This window comes from Palaemon carinicauda, chromosome 21 (genome assembly GCF_036898095.1).
Source record: "Palaemon carinicauda isolate YSFRI2023 chromosome 21, ASM3689809v2, whole genome shotgun sequence".
Taxonomy (NCBI): domain Eukaryota; kingdom Metazoa; phylum Arthropoda; class Malacostraca; order Decapoda; family Palaemonidae; genus Palaemon; species Palaemon carinicauda.
The window spans coordinates 36,929,681-36,944,700 of NC_090745.1; the positions used below are offsets into that span (position 1 = coordinate 36,929,681).

Consider the following 15,020-nt stretch of genomic DNA (forward strand, 5'->3'; position numbering starts at 1 on the left):
GCCTATATAAACACAATCGTTTTCAAATTTCTATAAAATAACGCAAAAACAAGTACGCCTAATTAAAAGTTCGGTAGTGCTTCAGCATGAGAAAGTCACCAGAAAGGTATTTAGTATATTCTTCCCAGGAGACACTTGGACTCTCGGATTAATGGGGCTGAATGGAAAAGGTAATCCTATTATGACTTCAAGAGAAAAAAAGTACATTAACACCATACCGGACAAATCACCACCATGTAGAGGCCGATAGAGTATGCCTATCACGTTCCTTCATATGTTTATTTCAAGTCAGAATTCATAAATATATATTATATAAGAAATAAAGAAAGTAAAAAGTACCAAAATTTGGCATTTTCAAAATTAGATGTAGGCTACCAATTGTATTTGATACCCGGTAACGTACCAAATTTAGTTAACAAGTACCAGAAACGTAACCATGCGGCCCTATCCTGGGTGCCCAATCCTCTTGAATAAAAGAACCTGTAACGATTTTAAGATCGTAACAGTTGGTGACCTTGCCAGGATTTTCAACAACGTAACCAATTGAAACGGAGAATATAGAAAGAAGCAGAATGAGTGAGATTAAGAAAGATTTGATAGCTTCAGGTAAACTTCTTGGTCTAGATGGTGATGCTCTCCGTGTATATGTTTTTAAAAGAGAACAGGAAATGTTTGAGAGAGGCGAAAGAGCAGCTGAAAGAGAAGAAAATGAAAGACAGCGAGAAGAAAATGAGAGACAGTGAGAAGAAAATGAGAAATAGCGAGAAGAAAATGAAAAACAGCGAGAAGAAAATAAGAAACAGCGTAAGCATGAGTTGGAAATCGCTCGTTTAAGGCAAAATCTTTATAACAGTCCGCCAGGTAGCAAACCAAGAAGTAATGCTTCAGGTAGCAGACGGGGTAGTAATTCATCATTGAACGATGATTCTGATCATTTAGGTATGGGTGCAGTGTTGAAATAAATTCCAAAATTTTATGAGGAAGATGTAACGAAATATTTCATGTCCTTTGAATAGTTAAGGAACAGAGTAGTTTGTCCTAAAAACAAGTGGACTTTGTATTTGCAGTCAGTCCTAAGTGGTAGGGCACTTTCTGTGGAAGAAAGTGAAGACTATGATATTGTGAAAGAAACTGTTCTTAGTGCATGCAGGTACCGTGAGAAATTTAGTTGAAAAGGGATGAGAGCATTACTTATGTAGAATACGGAAAGAAGTTAGAAAGATCATTTTGTGATTGGTTAACTTCTGCTGAAGTACCTAGCTGGCAGAAAACGTTGATAATAGTTGATCATGTCCAAGAATTCCTGCAGTGCTTTGACGGTCGAGGGCGTGGAGAAGTTCTGAATGGCTGCTACCTTCTCAGGTAGGGGATGGACTCCTTCAGGAGTGATGGGTGCCCTAAGAACGACACTTCGTTGGCACTAAAGGTACACTTGTCATACCGGACTACAAGGCCATTTTGTTGTAGTTGGTCGAGCACGATGCGCAGGTGAAGGAGGTATTCCTCTTTTGAGGAAGAGAACACAAGCACGTCGTCCACGAAACATACACAGAAGGGGAGGTCCCTTAAGATGCCATCCATGAGACGTTGAAAAGTGGACTCAGCATTACGAAGGCCAAAACAGGAGTAATTGAAGGTGTATGTACTGAAGGGACTGGTGATGGTGGTCTTGGGGATGTCGTCTGCATTCATAGTCACCTGATAATACCCCTTCAGGAGGTCGAGTGTGGAGAAAACCTTCGCTTTGTGCAGGTAGGTCCCGTACGGCGATGTTTGGGAAGGGGTAGTCATCCGGTTCTGTTTACATGTTCAGGCGCCTGTAATCCCCACATGGACGGAGGGAGCCGTCTTTCTTTAGGACGATGTGTAAGGGGACAACCATGGGCTGGAAGCCTTTTGACAAAGGCCCATTTCTTCCATTTCGACAAACGTCGTTTGGTGGCTGCCAATCGATCCAGTGCCAGACGTCCGAATTTGGCAAAGACTGGGAGTCCCGTCGTCTTGATATGGTGATAAATACCGCGTTTGGCAGGAGCCGTGGGTGTTTGGCGAAGCTCAGGATGGAAAACTTCCAGGTACAACGTGAGGAGGTGGGCGTAGGCATCCGTGGGTGCGCTGATGTGGAGAGCGAGGTTAGAGGGGGCGGGTTGAAGAGGTGTCGACAAGTACAAATCTGCATTGACTAATTGTCGGTGAGTAACATCGACCAGGAGATGGAAATGAGAGAGGAAATCCGCACCGAGGAATGGCAATGTGAAGTCAGCAACGAGAAACTTCCAATTAAATTTGCCATTTCCAAACGATAATGTGAGGTTCTCATAACCATAGGTGGGTAACGCAGCTACGAGGCGGATGTCGGCAGATGCAGTCAGGCTATGTCATGTCCTAAAGAGTTCCCTTGGCAAAAGAGAACAACAAGCACCCGTGTCTACCAAAAATCGCACACCCGTTCCTGCATCATTTAAAAAGAAAAGATTAGAAACATGGGAGGCCACCACCACGAGCATTGGCCTACTTACACGTTTTTTGGCCACTGACAATCCTTGGCACATTTCTTCGTGGCAGCCCCAAATCTGGAGTGGTAGTAGCAAAACTGCAGCTAATGGGCGGCAGTAAGTGGCTGTAGAAGTTGTTGGTTGGGGCGCGAGCGAGTGTTGGGTGATGGGTGGCTTTGTCGCTACTCCGGCACGTCACGGGTTAGGCGTGTGTGTCCTAAGGCATTCACGTCAGCTTCGGTTGATGTTGAATAGGTGTCCTTTTCATCAAGAGTGGAGGCGTTGATGGAGGTCTTGAAGGTCGGGAAGTGGCTGTTCGTAATGGTGTTGGCTTTCGTCATCAAGTCCTTTATGGGTAAACTATATACATAGGTATGGCAGCGCTTACAGGTTTGGGTAAACTGAGTACCCAAAGGGCACGAAGTAGGTTCACCTCACGAGGAGAGCCGTCTGCGGCAGGTTGCAGGTGAGCGATACTGGTCATTTCCCTGAGGGCGAGCGAAGCCCTTCAGTCCCCCAACGGTTGCTGAGAGATCTGAAAAAGCTTTGCTATACAGGCGGCTGGCGACAGCGAGTACTGCTGCAGAAGGTATGTTTTGAGGGCATCTTAGCCTATTGGGGTGCCTCCTTGTTCACAAAGCCAATCAGAGATTTCCGGGAAGGTGTCCTCGGGTATCGCCGCGAGAACATAATCTGCTTTGGCGGTTGAGTGAGTCATGCCCTTGATGCCTCTCCGCTGACGAATGATGAAAGTTTGAATGGGGCGGCGCCAACTTTCGTGGAGTCCGTCATAGTAACAGTGAGGGGGGAAAGGTGGCAGGAGCGAGTCGACCCCTGGGGTCTCCAGTGTGACGAGCCAAGAGTAGATTGTGAGCCAAAGGCGAGATGAATGCAACTGTGTACTTTATTATAGCCACATCAAGCATATATACACACTAGGTCCCGGCAAGAAGGTCGCAAAATACAAACATGCTATTTCTTGTCAAACCGGCAACCGGTTCTGTTAATGGTTAACAATGAAATAGGCAAACAGGTTAATACAAGTTGCTGTCAGTGCGAGGGGAGAGCAAAGATACAAAGGATAATATATACAAAAAAGCGAAATGTCGTTACTATGTACGATCGTGTGATACACGGGTGGTACATATCTCTATGGTAGAAAAATATTTACACTAGTTACAGACCGTAAACCTTTATTGGCCATATTGGGCCCAAAAGCAAGATTACCTACATTGGTAGCTGCAAGACTACAGCGTTGGGCACTTACACTAGCTGATAACACTATAATGTAGAATACACTTCGACATAAAAATTGGGTAATGTAGATGCTTTATCTAGATTTCCAGTATAAAAAGTTCCCGGAGACTATGCTGACGGTATTCTTTTAGTTTTAGTGTATGATGTACCCATTGCAGCAAAGGATATTGCTAAATATACAAAGAAAGACTCAGTATACTTGCAAAAGTGTTAGAGTTTGATCACACTAAGGGACTTTTGTGGAAAAGAAGAAAGTTTTAAGCCTTATAAAGACATTTGGGATGAATTGAATGTAACACAAGGCTGTATTATGAAAGGATCAAGAGCTGTTGTTCCAAGTTCACCAAGGAATAAAATTTGATCTGAAATATATGCTGATCACCAGGGCATTGTCAGATCAAAGTCTATAGCAAGAACATTTGTTTGGTGGCTAGGTGTAGGTATAGATGGTGAATTTTTTGCTAGAAATTGTATGAATTGTGTTATGTAACAAAACAATCCCCAGTTTGCTAGTATGCATCCGTGGGAGTTACCCAGGTATCCATAGAAAAGAGTGCACATAAATTTTGCAGGTCCCCTTTTGAGTGAATGACCAGAAATAACTCCAATGAAGACAACAACATCTTATGCAACTGTAAAAAAATTAATGCAAAGTTTTGCAACACATTTTATTCCAGAAAGAATTATAGCACATAATGATCCACAGCTTACCTCACAAGAGTTTAAAGAATCATATGATATAAATGGTATTAAGCATGCATTTTCTACAACTCTTCATCCTTCCACGAATGGCGAAGAAGAAAGATTTGTTCAAACATTTCATTATAGCATGAAGTGTAGGAAAGCAGATTCGAGTAAAACAGATATGAAACCATCAAATTTGTTGATGGTAAGGAGGATTAGATGCAAGTTAGATTTGATGTATCCAAGTTGTCAAAGTGATTTAGAAGAGAAAGATTATAAACAAGTGGATAATCTTTCAAAAATTAAGACATTTTACCCGTTCTTCTAATGTCATGGTAAAGTCATAAAATAGCTGGCAGAAGTGGGTACCAGGAAATTTTGTGGGAGAGATAGGAAATTTGCACTATGATCTCCAAGTTGGTGGAAATATTGTAAAACATTATGTTGATCAGTTACAATCATTAAATAAAAATCCACTAGACAATTCAAATGTTGGAGATGAAAAGTTCTCAGGAGTATGTTCAAACAGCAAATATAGATCCAGAATCTGTTCATATACCAGTTCAGGATGAAGTTAGAGTATCTCCCATTTGGATAAATAGAGGGAAGTTAACGGAGAGGAGACTTATGTATTATGTAAAATTTGTACTGCCATACGATAAGTGATACATGTATTGAAAGTGATATTGCATCATATATTACTGATAAAACATGTCTTGACTTTAGTTAGAAGTATTGTAAAGTATGTTACAAAGGGTGACCAGAAAATTCGGTCCCGAAACATTCTGCCCCACAAAATTTGGTCCCCGAAAATTCAGCCCAGAAAAATGTTATTAAATTGCCGATGAAAACCTTAATTTAATTAATCATAAGCAGTAGAAAAAAAAATAGAAGTGTGATTTCATTGAGGAGAATAAGAAAGCTAATATATAACAGCCAAAAATATATTTATCATATTTCTTTTTTATCAGACATATCAAACGAGAAATTAGGAAAATTAGGTCGTAGAAAATTCGGTCCCGAAAAATATTGATCCCTGGCTTTGTTAATTTACTTCCTAGGAAAACATTGATTTAACTGATAATATAAAAGAATAATTCTATTAATAAGAATATGAAAATCACCTCTATAAACCTGTAAAAAATATATCTATACCGTTTCCTTTTATCAAACATATTAAACAAGAAATAATAGGTTACTTATATTTAGACCATCAAAAAATGGATGTATATTTCCTTTTATCAAACACATTGCGCAAAAAAAAGAAAGAAAGAAAAAAAAATGATAGTTAAGTTGGGCAGAGCAATAGCCTTTACGAAATTTGATAATCGTTGCCATCATGAGATTGGACAAGGCCATTTACCCCCGTACCTATTGACTGGTGTATTTTTTTTTTTTCTTTTTTTTTTTTTATGTGGTTTATGTTTATATGATCGTGAATTATTTTGGTCTGTGTAAGGGATACTTCTTTTCGGAGAACATCAATAACTTTCCAGGTGTGTTGGCTGCTTGTTTGTTACTGATGTGTGCAATGCTGAGTGGAACCCATTAGGAGTTTGTTTGTTCGAACCAGTTCCTGAATTTCTTGACTGTAGATAGTCCTAAAATTGACTGGATGCAAGAACTCTTCTCATTTGCCATGTCTACCTCTCTTATCCCAATGTGTGTCAGACAGTACTACATTGAATCTTTCTCTTTAGTTACGACTCATTTTCCCTTGGCCTACATATACATCAAATAGTCTGGCCGATTCTCTCCATATTCTCCTCTGGCCTCATACACCTGACAACACTGAGATTAACAAACACTTCTTACCGCTCAAGGGGTTAATTACTGCACCGTAATTGGTCAGTGGCTACTTTCCTCTTGGTAAGGGTAGAAAAGACTCTTTAGCTATGGTAAGCAGCTCTTCTAGAAGAGGGCCACTCAAAAATCAAACTACTGTTCTCTAGTCTTGGGTAGTGCCATAGCCTCTGTACCATGGTCTTCCACTGTCTTGGGTTAGAGTTCTCTTGCTGTAGGGTACACTCGGGCACACTATTCTATGTCATTTCTCTTACTCTCGTTTTCTAACGTTTTAATAGTTTATATATGAAAGATTTATTTCGATGTTGCTACTGTTCTGAGAATATTCTATTGTAATTAATTACATCCCTTGTAGTTAATTTCCTTACTTCCTTTCCTCACAAGGGATATTTTCCCTGTTAGAGCCCTTGGGCTTATAGCATCTTGCTTTTCCAACTAAGGTTGCAGCTTAGCAAGTAATAATAATAATAATAATAATAATAATAATAATAATAATAATGATAATAATAATTGGAATCGATTCTTCCTCACTGAGATCTTCTTAGGTATCATTATTTCTTCTGGTGGTGAATATGCCAGGGCACAGAAATTTTTTTATTTTAATGGCAAAAGAACCATCGGTACTATAACGAACTTTATAATCAAGTTGGTATAATTTCTTATAAATACTCTGGCAAAGGAAAATAAATAATCTACGCTGGTGCTCCCAGGAAAGTATGGTCACAACTGTTACGAATTGCCCGTTCAAAGACAACCAATACTTGACAAAGTTTAATACTTTCTGTCATTCCTTTTTTTTTTTTTTTTTGGTGGGGGGGGGGGGATATTGGAGAATCGGACAGATTCAATAGTTTCGGCTAAAGTACTACCTTGTATGCAAAATGACCGGATACCAATTTGAAAAATTGTCTGAGACCAAATTTTCTGGGGCCGAATTTTCGGGACCAAATTTTCCTAGCACCGTCATAAAATATTGAATCCTGTATAAACGACTTCAAATATAGGATATGATTCTTCTTATATTTTACGGCATATGCATATTATGAAATTAGAATCTTTCATAATGATATTCAATTGCTTCTTTTGTATCGTTGCTAAGTACGTCAGTCCAACTCAGATAGAGTCAGAGGTTCGAACAGAGTAAAGCTTATTCAACTGTGTCTTAAGCATTTTACATACAATGTAATTTGGTGTAAGTAAATTGTAATGTTTTAATACCACAAAATATCATTTCGTCCAACCAGAGTTAGCGAAGAAGATGGGACATAAAATACAGTACTACAGTATACTAATTATGATTATACTTTCAGGTAAGACGTATCATTGCAGTAATCATCCTTGTCTGAACACATTGACAACAATCCTATAGTTATCACCCTATGAGCCATCATAGAAAATACTGTGCTGGAATGTTATCCGTTACCCCGTTCGATAACAATTCCCAGCTCTATAATCACTTACCATTGTTTATCCAATGCACCATTTGCTACTATAACTTTTTTTATAGGGTATTTGAGTAAAGATCGGATATTTCTGATAAGCATATAAGAAATTGATTTGAGACCAACTTTCCTCACACAATTTTGGCACAATTTCTATTCTCTCTAAATGTTAATGTGTCTGCATCCAAAGTCTTACCTGCAGATAATGTTTAGGCATTGTAGGCATCCATGGCAAAAGGCGGAGATGGTCTAAAACCCAGGCATCTGTGTCATCCTTCCCTGCAATAGTCTGTTCTACGCAGATCCTGCAGATTTCAAGGCACACGTTAGTTTAGAACAAAGAATTTCAATCAAATATAATGGAATATGTAGTTTTCATTTTTACTCCCTTTAAATTGTTGAAGTTCTCTGTTAACATGAAGAGTGTCCAGCCTATTTTTCCAATTTTTGATGGTCAGCTATTTCAAGGTAAGAAGCAACGTCGTTTCTCTTGAGTATTACACTAGATTCTAATAATGAGACAAAAATAAAAGATATGCGTAATTGAAAAATCTTTCTGTAAATTATCCTTTAAGGATTAAAAAAAAAAAGTTCATCGAAATGTGTTTTAGATAAGATTATCTCTCTCTCTCTCTCTCTCTCTCTCTCTCTCTATCTCTCTCTCTCTCTCTCTCTCTCTCTCTCTCTCTCTCTCTCTCTCTCATGGACATGAAAGAAATAGGAACCTATATTTTCTAAGAAAAATTCACTTTAATCTTACTTTTCAGGGACAAGATATGTTACAATTTAGTAATTAAAATGTAAACCAAATGCATCTTAATACACTCAATTAATTGGGCAATAATTCACAGTGAACCAGTAAATATCTTGGTAGACTATTTGATATTTATACTTAAAGACCAATAAATACATATCCCAACTAAAATAATTGTTCTCTTTTGTTACACAGAATCAAGCAATGTGTTATTTGGGCTATAGCTGCAGCTGACACTGGCAGAATGATAGCTACATAAAATGGTAGCCTACAGCAGTTTCATTCAAAACTTTGCACCTTCATCAAACGGGGTCTGTGATGTGTCTCAAAAATGTTCGTGGAAAATATTGAGAATTTCTTTGTGAAAATAGTCTTATGAACTAAAATTTCACTGTCAATAGGGAGTATTAAATCTCCATTTTTTGTTTATATATATATATATAATATATATATAAATACATATATATATATATATATATATACATATATATACATATATATATATATATATATATATATATGTATATATATATATATATATATATAATATATATATATATATATATATATATATTATATATATATATATATCAGAGCGATGTGGTTCATAAAGCATACAAACTATTTTGAGTTCAGATAATCATTAGAAGATACTGTATATATTGGATTTGTCAGTAGCATGCTAGTACCACTACACTGAGCTCGGAATAGCACGCTCCAATTGAAATTTGTTGGATAAAATAATCAATGAAGGCAAATAAAGCAGCAGAATATAGGGTTTTTTTGTTCATTAAAAAATCTGCCTATTAGCATATATTTAGAATGAGGACTGTTCACTTCAACAGCAACAAGAGTTCATCCAGATCTATGTTTCAACCAATCATCCCTAACCCAGTTTATTTAACTTAAATCCTTTGAACAATGTAGCTGGACTGTGTACTAATCCTAATTACCTCTGAGGGATAGATCCGAATGAAAATATCAATTTAAACGCAATAAAAAAGGATAAATGGACACACTAGCTTACAATCTATCTTCATACAATCACGTTAACAGATACACAAAATTCTATAAAAGAAAAAAAAAGGGTTAGTCTAACACGACGAGATTTGACAAATAACGTTGATGATACCATATGAAAGGGTTTAGTCAAATGAATGAAATACATCAGAAATCTTAGACCAAATGACTACTTGATCGTCCCATTAATTAAGGGGTTCAGTCAAAGACATGGACGAAGACCAGTTGAATAGTGCCCGACGTGCAGAAGGTTATGGAATCAAATTAATAACATCAATTTTTAAATTGAACAACAAACACTTAACTTAATATTCTTAGTCAGAAAGTGATCTAGAATTAGACAAGTATCTAATTTAAGGGGAATATGGCCACTTATTAACAGTATGAATCACGCGTTATAGATCCCAGTGGCCTTGATACATTCCAAACTGTGTGGTTGCTGAGGTTTATTGTAGCACCCCTTGTAACCACCATCGTTAGGGTAAGGGGAGCCATGTGGCCGCAACATGTAGGTGGACTTCTTCCTCTTTTGGATACAAGAGAGAAAAAAAAAAGGGGGGGGGGGGGGTGTTCACAGACGACAGGCCATGGGGATCTACTGAGAGTGTGACCTGAGCAATTGGACTCACAGAGACCTAAGTTAAGAGTGAGCTGTTTGAAGAAGGGAGGTCATTCACCTCTCTCCAAACAGAAGAGAAGAAAGCATAGTTCTAGGACCACTTATTTGGTTCAAAATGTATGATTAATCTGTCTGCAAAAGAAGAGGTCATGTGGGACGTCTATACAAAATACTTACACTTCAAGGAATATGCTTAACAATAAGAGATTTGTTGAAAGAAAAATTGGCAAAAGGATTACATGATGGATAATGAATTTCCTAGACAAACACACATGAAAGTTATTCAAAGAGATGTAAATAAAATACAAAACTTTTAATGTATCAATTGCAAGTAAAATCAATGAAATAAGAACCAGTTTATGAAGAAATATAATTGCTACCGAAGAAGTATTAATAGATACGATAGAAAATGGAGAGGGTAACTCAAATAAACCGTGCAAGAGAGAGATGTCGCATGAACCAAGACCACATGCTTGGAGATGACAGCCATCTTAGAGAGGTGTACTAGTCAAGGCCACTCAGCACAGATTCAGTTGTCACTAATGTTTATTATCAGTATACAGTACTTCTTGCTGTTTTTGTCTGCACCAACAAATGTAGTGTAGTCAAGACGACTAGTGATATATAAAAGAGAAAACAGAGAAAATACTCTAAGTCTCTTTATATATATATATATATATATATATGTGTGTGTATATATATAATACACTATATGACTATATGTATGAATATATGTATACACACACACATACATATATATACAGTGATACCTCGGTACTCGACCATAATCCGTTCGGGATCAGTGTTCGACCTCCGATTTGTTCGCGTACCGAAACCTTTTTTCCGATAAGAAATAATGGTATTTATTTTTATACGTTCCTACGCACTCCAAAATGCCCAAAATATTAATAAAACGTGTACCTAAACAACCATAATTATTTAAATGTGTACGAAATTGGTCGGAAAACTATTTAAAACAATTTTAAACCATTTACTGTACATACCTTTGAGCAGCGGTTCGATGGCATACAGGAATGGATGTGGAGAGGATGGAAGGGAGAGGTTACTGCTTGGAAGGAGAGTCCCCTTCCATGATGTGGCTGGGTAGTTCTCCTTCAGGGATTTTTTCTCTCTGCAGTAAAAGGTTGGGCAAATCTCCTTCAGGGGTTTTTTCTCTTCTGTTTCTCTTCTTTGGAGGGGAATCAGGCTGGGATGTAGCAGCTCTCTTTTCTTTTATGAAAAACATGTCAATAGTCAGCTGCTTCTTTCTCTTCTGCACTATTCTTCTAAAGTGAGACATAACATTATCATTAATGTAGGTATTGGCCGGCATTTTCTTCCAAAATAACCCGGTCTCATCGCAATTGAAGACTTGCTGCGGGATCAAATTTTGTTCCTTAATGTATCGGTCGAATTCAACAACGTATTTTTCAGCTGCCACCTGATCCGAACTGGCTGCCTCCCCATGCCTAGTCACACGGTGAATTCCAGTTCTGTTCCGGAATTTCTCGAACCAGCCCCTGCTTGCTTTAAAAGTAAATGACGAATCACTTTCACTAGTATTGGCACTTTTCTTCACCAATTCTTCATAAATATGAAGAGCTTTCTCACAAATGAAAGCTTCACTTATACTTTCCCCGGCCAACTGCTTTTCTTTAATAAATATAAGGAGCAACTTTTCCATTTCCTCAATTACTTGTAGCCTTTGCTTACTAATTGCTGTCACTCCCTGTGCAACATTAGCTTTCTTTATCACTTCCTTATTTTCCAAAAAGGTCGTAATGGTCGACTTCGGCATGCCATACTGTAAGGCTAGATCAGACGCTCGTACACCATTCTCAAATTTCGCAATAATTTCCTTCTTCAACTCGATCGTTGTTCTCACTGTTTTCCTCTTATCCTTCCCCTTATCACTAACTTTCTTGGGGCACATTATTATCGGCAAAAAAAGACAATAAAACGCACTAAATCACAATAAATTCTCAACACGTGTTGTCGGACTGACGCTCTCTCTTGAAATGATGCTACCCGACCAAGCGAGAGTAGCCGAGATGGCCGCTCATCTCACTCGGCCACGCGTTCGGCTGTTCAAGTTCCGATTTTTTGTTCGAAAACCGCAGCAAAAATTACTCTAAATATTTGGTCGAACTCCGATTTGTTCGAATTTAGAGTCGTTCGACTACCGAGGTATCACTGTATATATATATATATATATATATGATACACTATATGATTATATATAGTATATACTATACACACAAACACATATATATACTATATATATATATATATATTGTGTGTGTATACGCATATATACATACACATTTATATGCATATATTTAATTACAGTATATGATTATACATATGAATAATACCTGTATGTATACACAAATATATACTGTATATATTATCAGAAGACCACAGGACTAAAACCTACTTAACAGAGTGCATGAAATATCACATGAGGTTGGCTCAAGATAAATAGAAAAAAAGACAGAGATGATAAGAACAAATTATGCAATGGATGATGAAATGTCATTGGAAGAAAAAAGGACTAATGAGGTGGAATCATTAAAATATTTCGGAACTATAATCTCTAATACAGTGTACCAACCGTGTTTCACACAATTGTACATAATTCCTTTTGTATATATTATGCTTGTATCTTCGCTCCTCCCTCGCACTAAAACGAACATGAAAATTCCTGTCTGGTTTTTCCTCTGTGATATTGTCTGTCTTGTGAACTTGTCATGTCCTGTTGCCTTGAGGTTTTGTATATAAGGAGAGTGTTCCACAACAATATAACTCAGTCGTTTCCAATCTGCCTTTGATTTCACAACTCCTCTCTCGGCCCGTCACATTGGTGACCCCGGAAGTCGACTCGCTCCCACCGCCTTCCACCCCCACCCCCTCGCCCCTTCATCGTTGGTACTATGGCGGACTCTACGGCAGTTGGTGCTGCGGCCGCTCCATTCAAACTGTCATCGTTTGCCAGCGGAGAGGCGTTTGCTTGGTTTCAGCGCGCAGAAGTCCAGTTTCGTATCAGGGGCGTGACTCGCTCAACCACCAAAGCGGATTATGTTCTCGCGGCGATACCCGAGGAAACCTTCCCAGAAATATCCGACTGGCTTTGTGAACAAGGAGACACCCCAATAGCGTATGACGACCTCAAATCATACCTTCTGCAGCAGTACTCGCCGTCGCCAGCCGCCCGTATAGCAAAGCTTTTTCAGCTCTCGCAACAACCGTTGGGGGACCAAAGGGCTTCACTTGCCCTCAGGGAAATGACCAGTATCGCTCGCCTTCAACCTGCCGCAGACGGCTCTCCTCGTGAGGTGAACCTACTCCATGCCCTTTGGATACGCCGTTTACCTGAACCTGTGCGTGCTGCCATACCCGATGTTGATAGTTTACCCATAAAGGACTTGATGACCAAAGCCGACGTTCTTATGGACAGCCACTTCAAGACCTCCATCAACGCCTCCACCCCTGACGACGAGGATGCCTATTCAACGTCAACCGAAGCTGACATGAATGCCGTAGGACATACACGCCTACCCCGTGACGTGCCGAAGCGACGACAAAGCCACCCACCACCCACCAATCGCTCGCGCCCCAACGAACGACTTCTACAGCCACTTACTACCTCCCATCCGCCGCAGTTTTGCTACTACCACTTCAGATTCGGGGCAACCGCGAAGAAATGTGCCAAAGATTGTCAGTGGCCAAAAAACGTGTAAGCAGGCCATCGCTTGTGGCGGTAGGGCCTCCCATGTTTCTAATCTGTTCTTTTTACAGGATGCAGGAACGGGCGTGCGATTTTTGGTAGACACGGGTGCTTGTCGTTCTCTTTTGCCAAGGAAACTCTTCAAGGCACAACGTAGTCTGTCTACATCTGCCGACGTCCGCTTGGTAGCTGCCAACGGATCTGCGATACCCACCTACGGTTACGAGAGCCTCACATTATCATTCGGAAACGGTAAATTCAATTGGAAGTTTCTCGTTGCTGACGTCACAATGCCAATCCTCGGTGCGGATTTCCTCTCTCATTTCCACCTTCTGGTCGATGTCACCCACCGACGATTGGTCAACGCAGACTCGTACTTGTCGACACCTCTTCAACCCGCCCCCTCTAACCTCGCTCTCCACATCAGCGCACCCAAGGATGCCTACGCCCACCTCCTCACGTCGTACCCGGAAGTTTTCCGTCCAGAACTTCGCCAAACGCCCACGGTTCCTGCCAAGCACGGTATTTATCACCATATCAAGACGACGGGACCCCCAGTCTTCGCAAAATTCAGACGTCTGGCACCGGAACGATTGGCAGCCGCCAAACAGACGTTCGCCGAAATGGAGAAAATGGGCCTTTGCCAAAAGGACTCCAGCCCATGGTCGTCACCCTTACACATCGTTCTGAAGAAAGACGGCTCCCTCCGTCCGTGCGGGGATTACAGGCGCTTGAACATGCAAACAGAACCGGATCACTACCCCCTCCCAAACATTGCCGATGTAACCTCCTACCTGCACAAAGCAAAGGTTTTCTCTACGCTCGACCTCCTGAAGGGGTATTATCAGGTGCCTATGAACCCAGAAGACATCCCCAAGACCGCCATCACCACTCCGTTTGGCACATACACCTTCAATTACTCCTGTTTTGGCCTTCGTAATGCTGGGGCAACGTTTCAACGTCTCATGGATGGATTCTTAGGGGACCTCCCTTTCTGTGTATGTTAAGTGGACGACATACTTGTGTTCTCCTCCTCGAAAGAGGAGCACCTCCGTCACCTGCGCATCGTGCTCGACCGCCTGCAACAAAACGGCCTTGTAGTCCGGTACGACAAGTGTTCCTTTGGCGCCAACGAAGTGTCGTTCTTAGGGCACCGTATCACTCCTGAAGGAGTCCATCCCCTCCCTGAGAAGGTAGCAGCCGTTCAGGATTTCCC

At 39.9% G+C, this 15,020-nt stretch overlaps 1 protein-coding gene across 1 annotated transcript in view; it reads right to left on the minus strand.

Moving 5' to 3' along the window:
- Positions 1 to 15,020, minus strand: part of LOC137614836 (reelin-like) — a 596,609-nt gene that overhangs the window by 536,475 nt on the left and 45,114 nt on the right. The window contains exon 3 of the mRNA XM_068344496.1: positions 7,881 to 7,989. Coding sequence (XP_068200597.1) covers positions 7,881 to 7,989 — 109 coding nt within the window. The remainder of the gene's footprint in view (positions 1 to 7,880; positions 7,990 to 15,020) is intronic.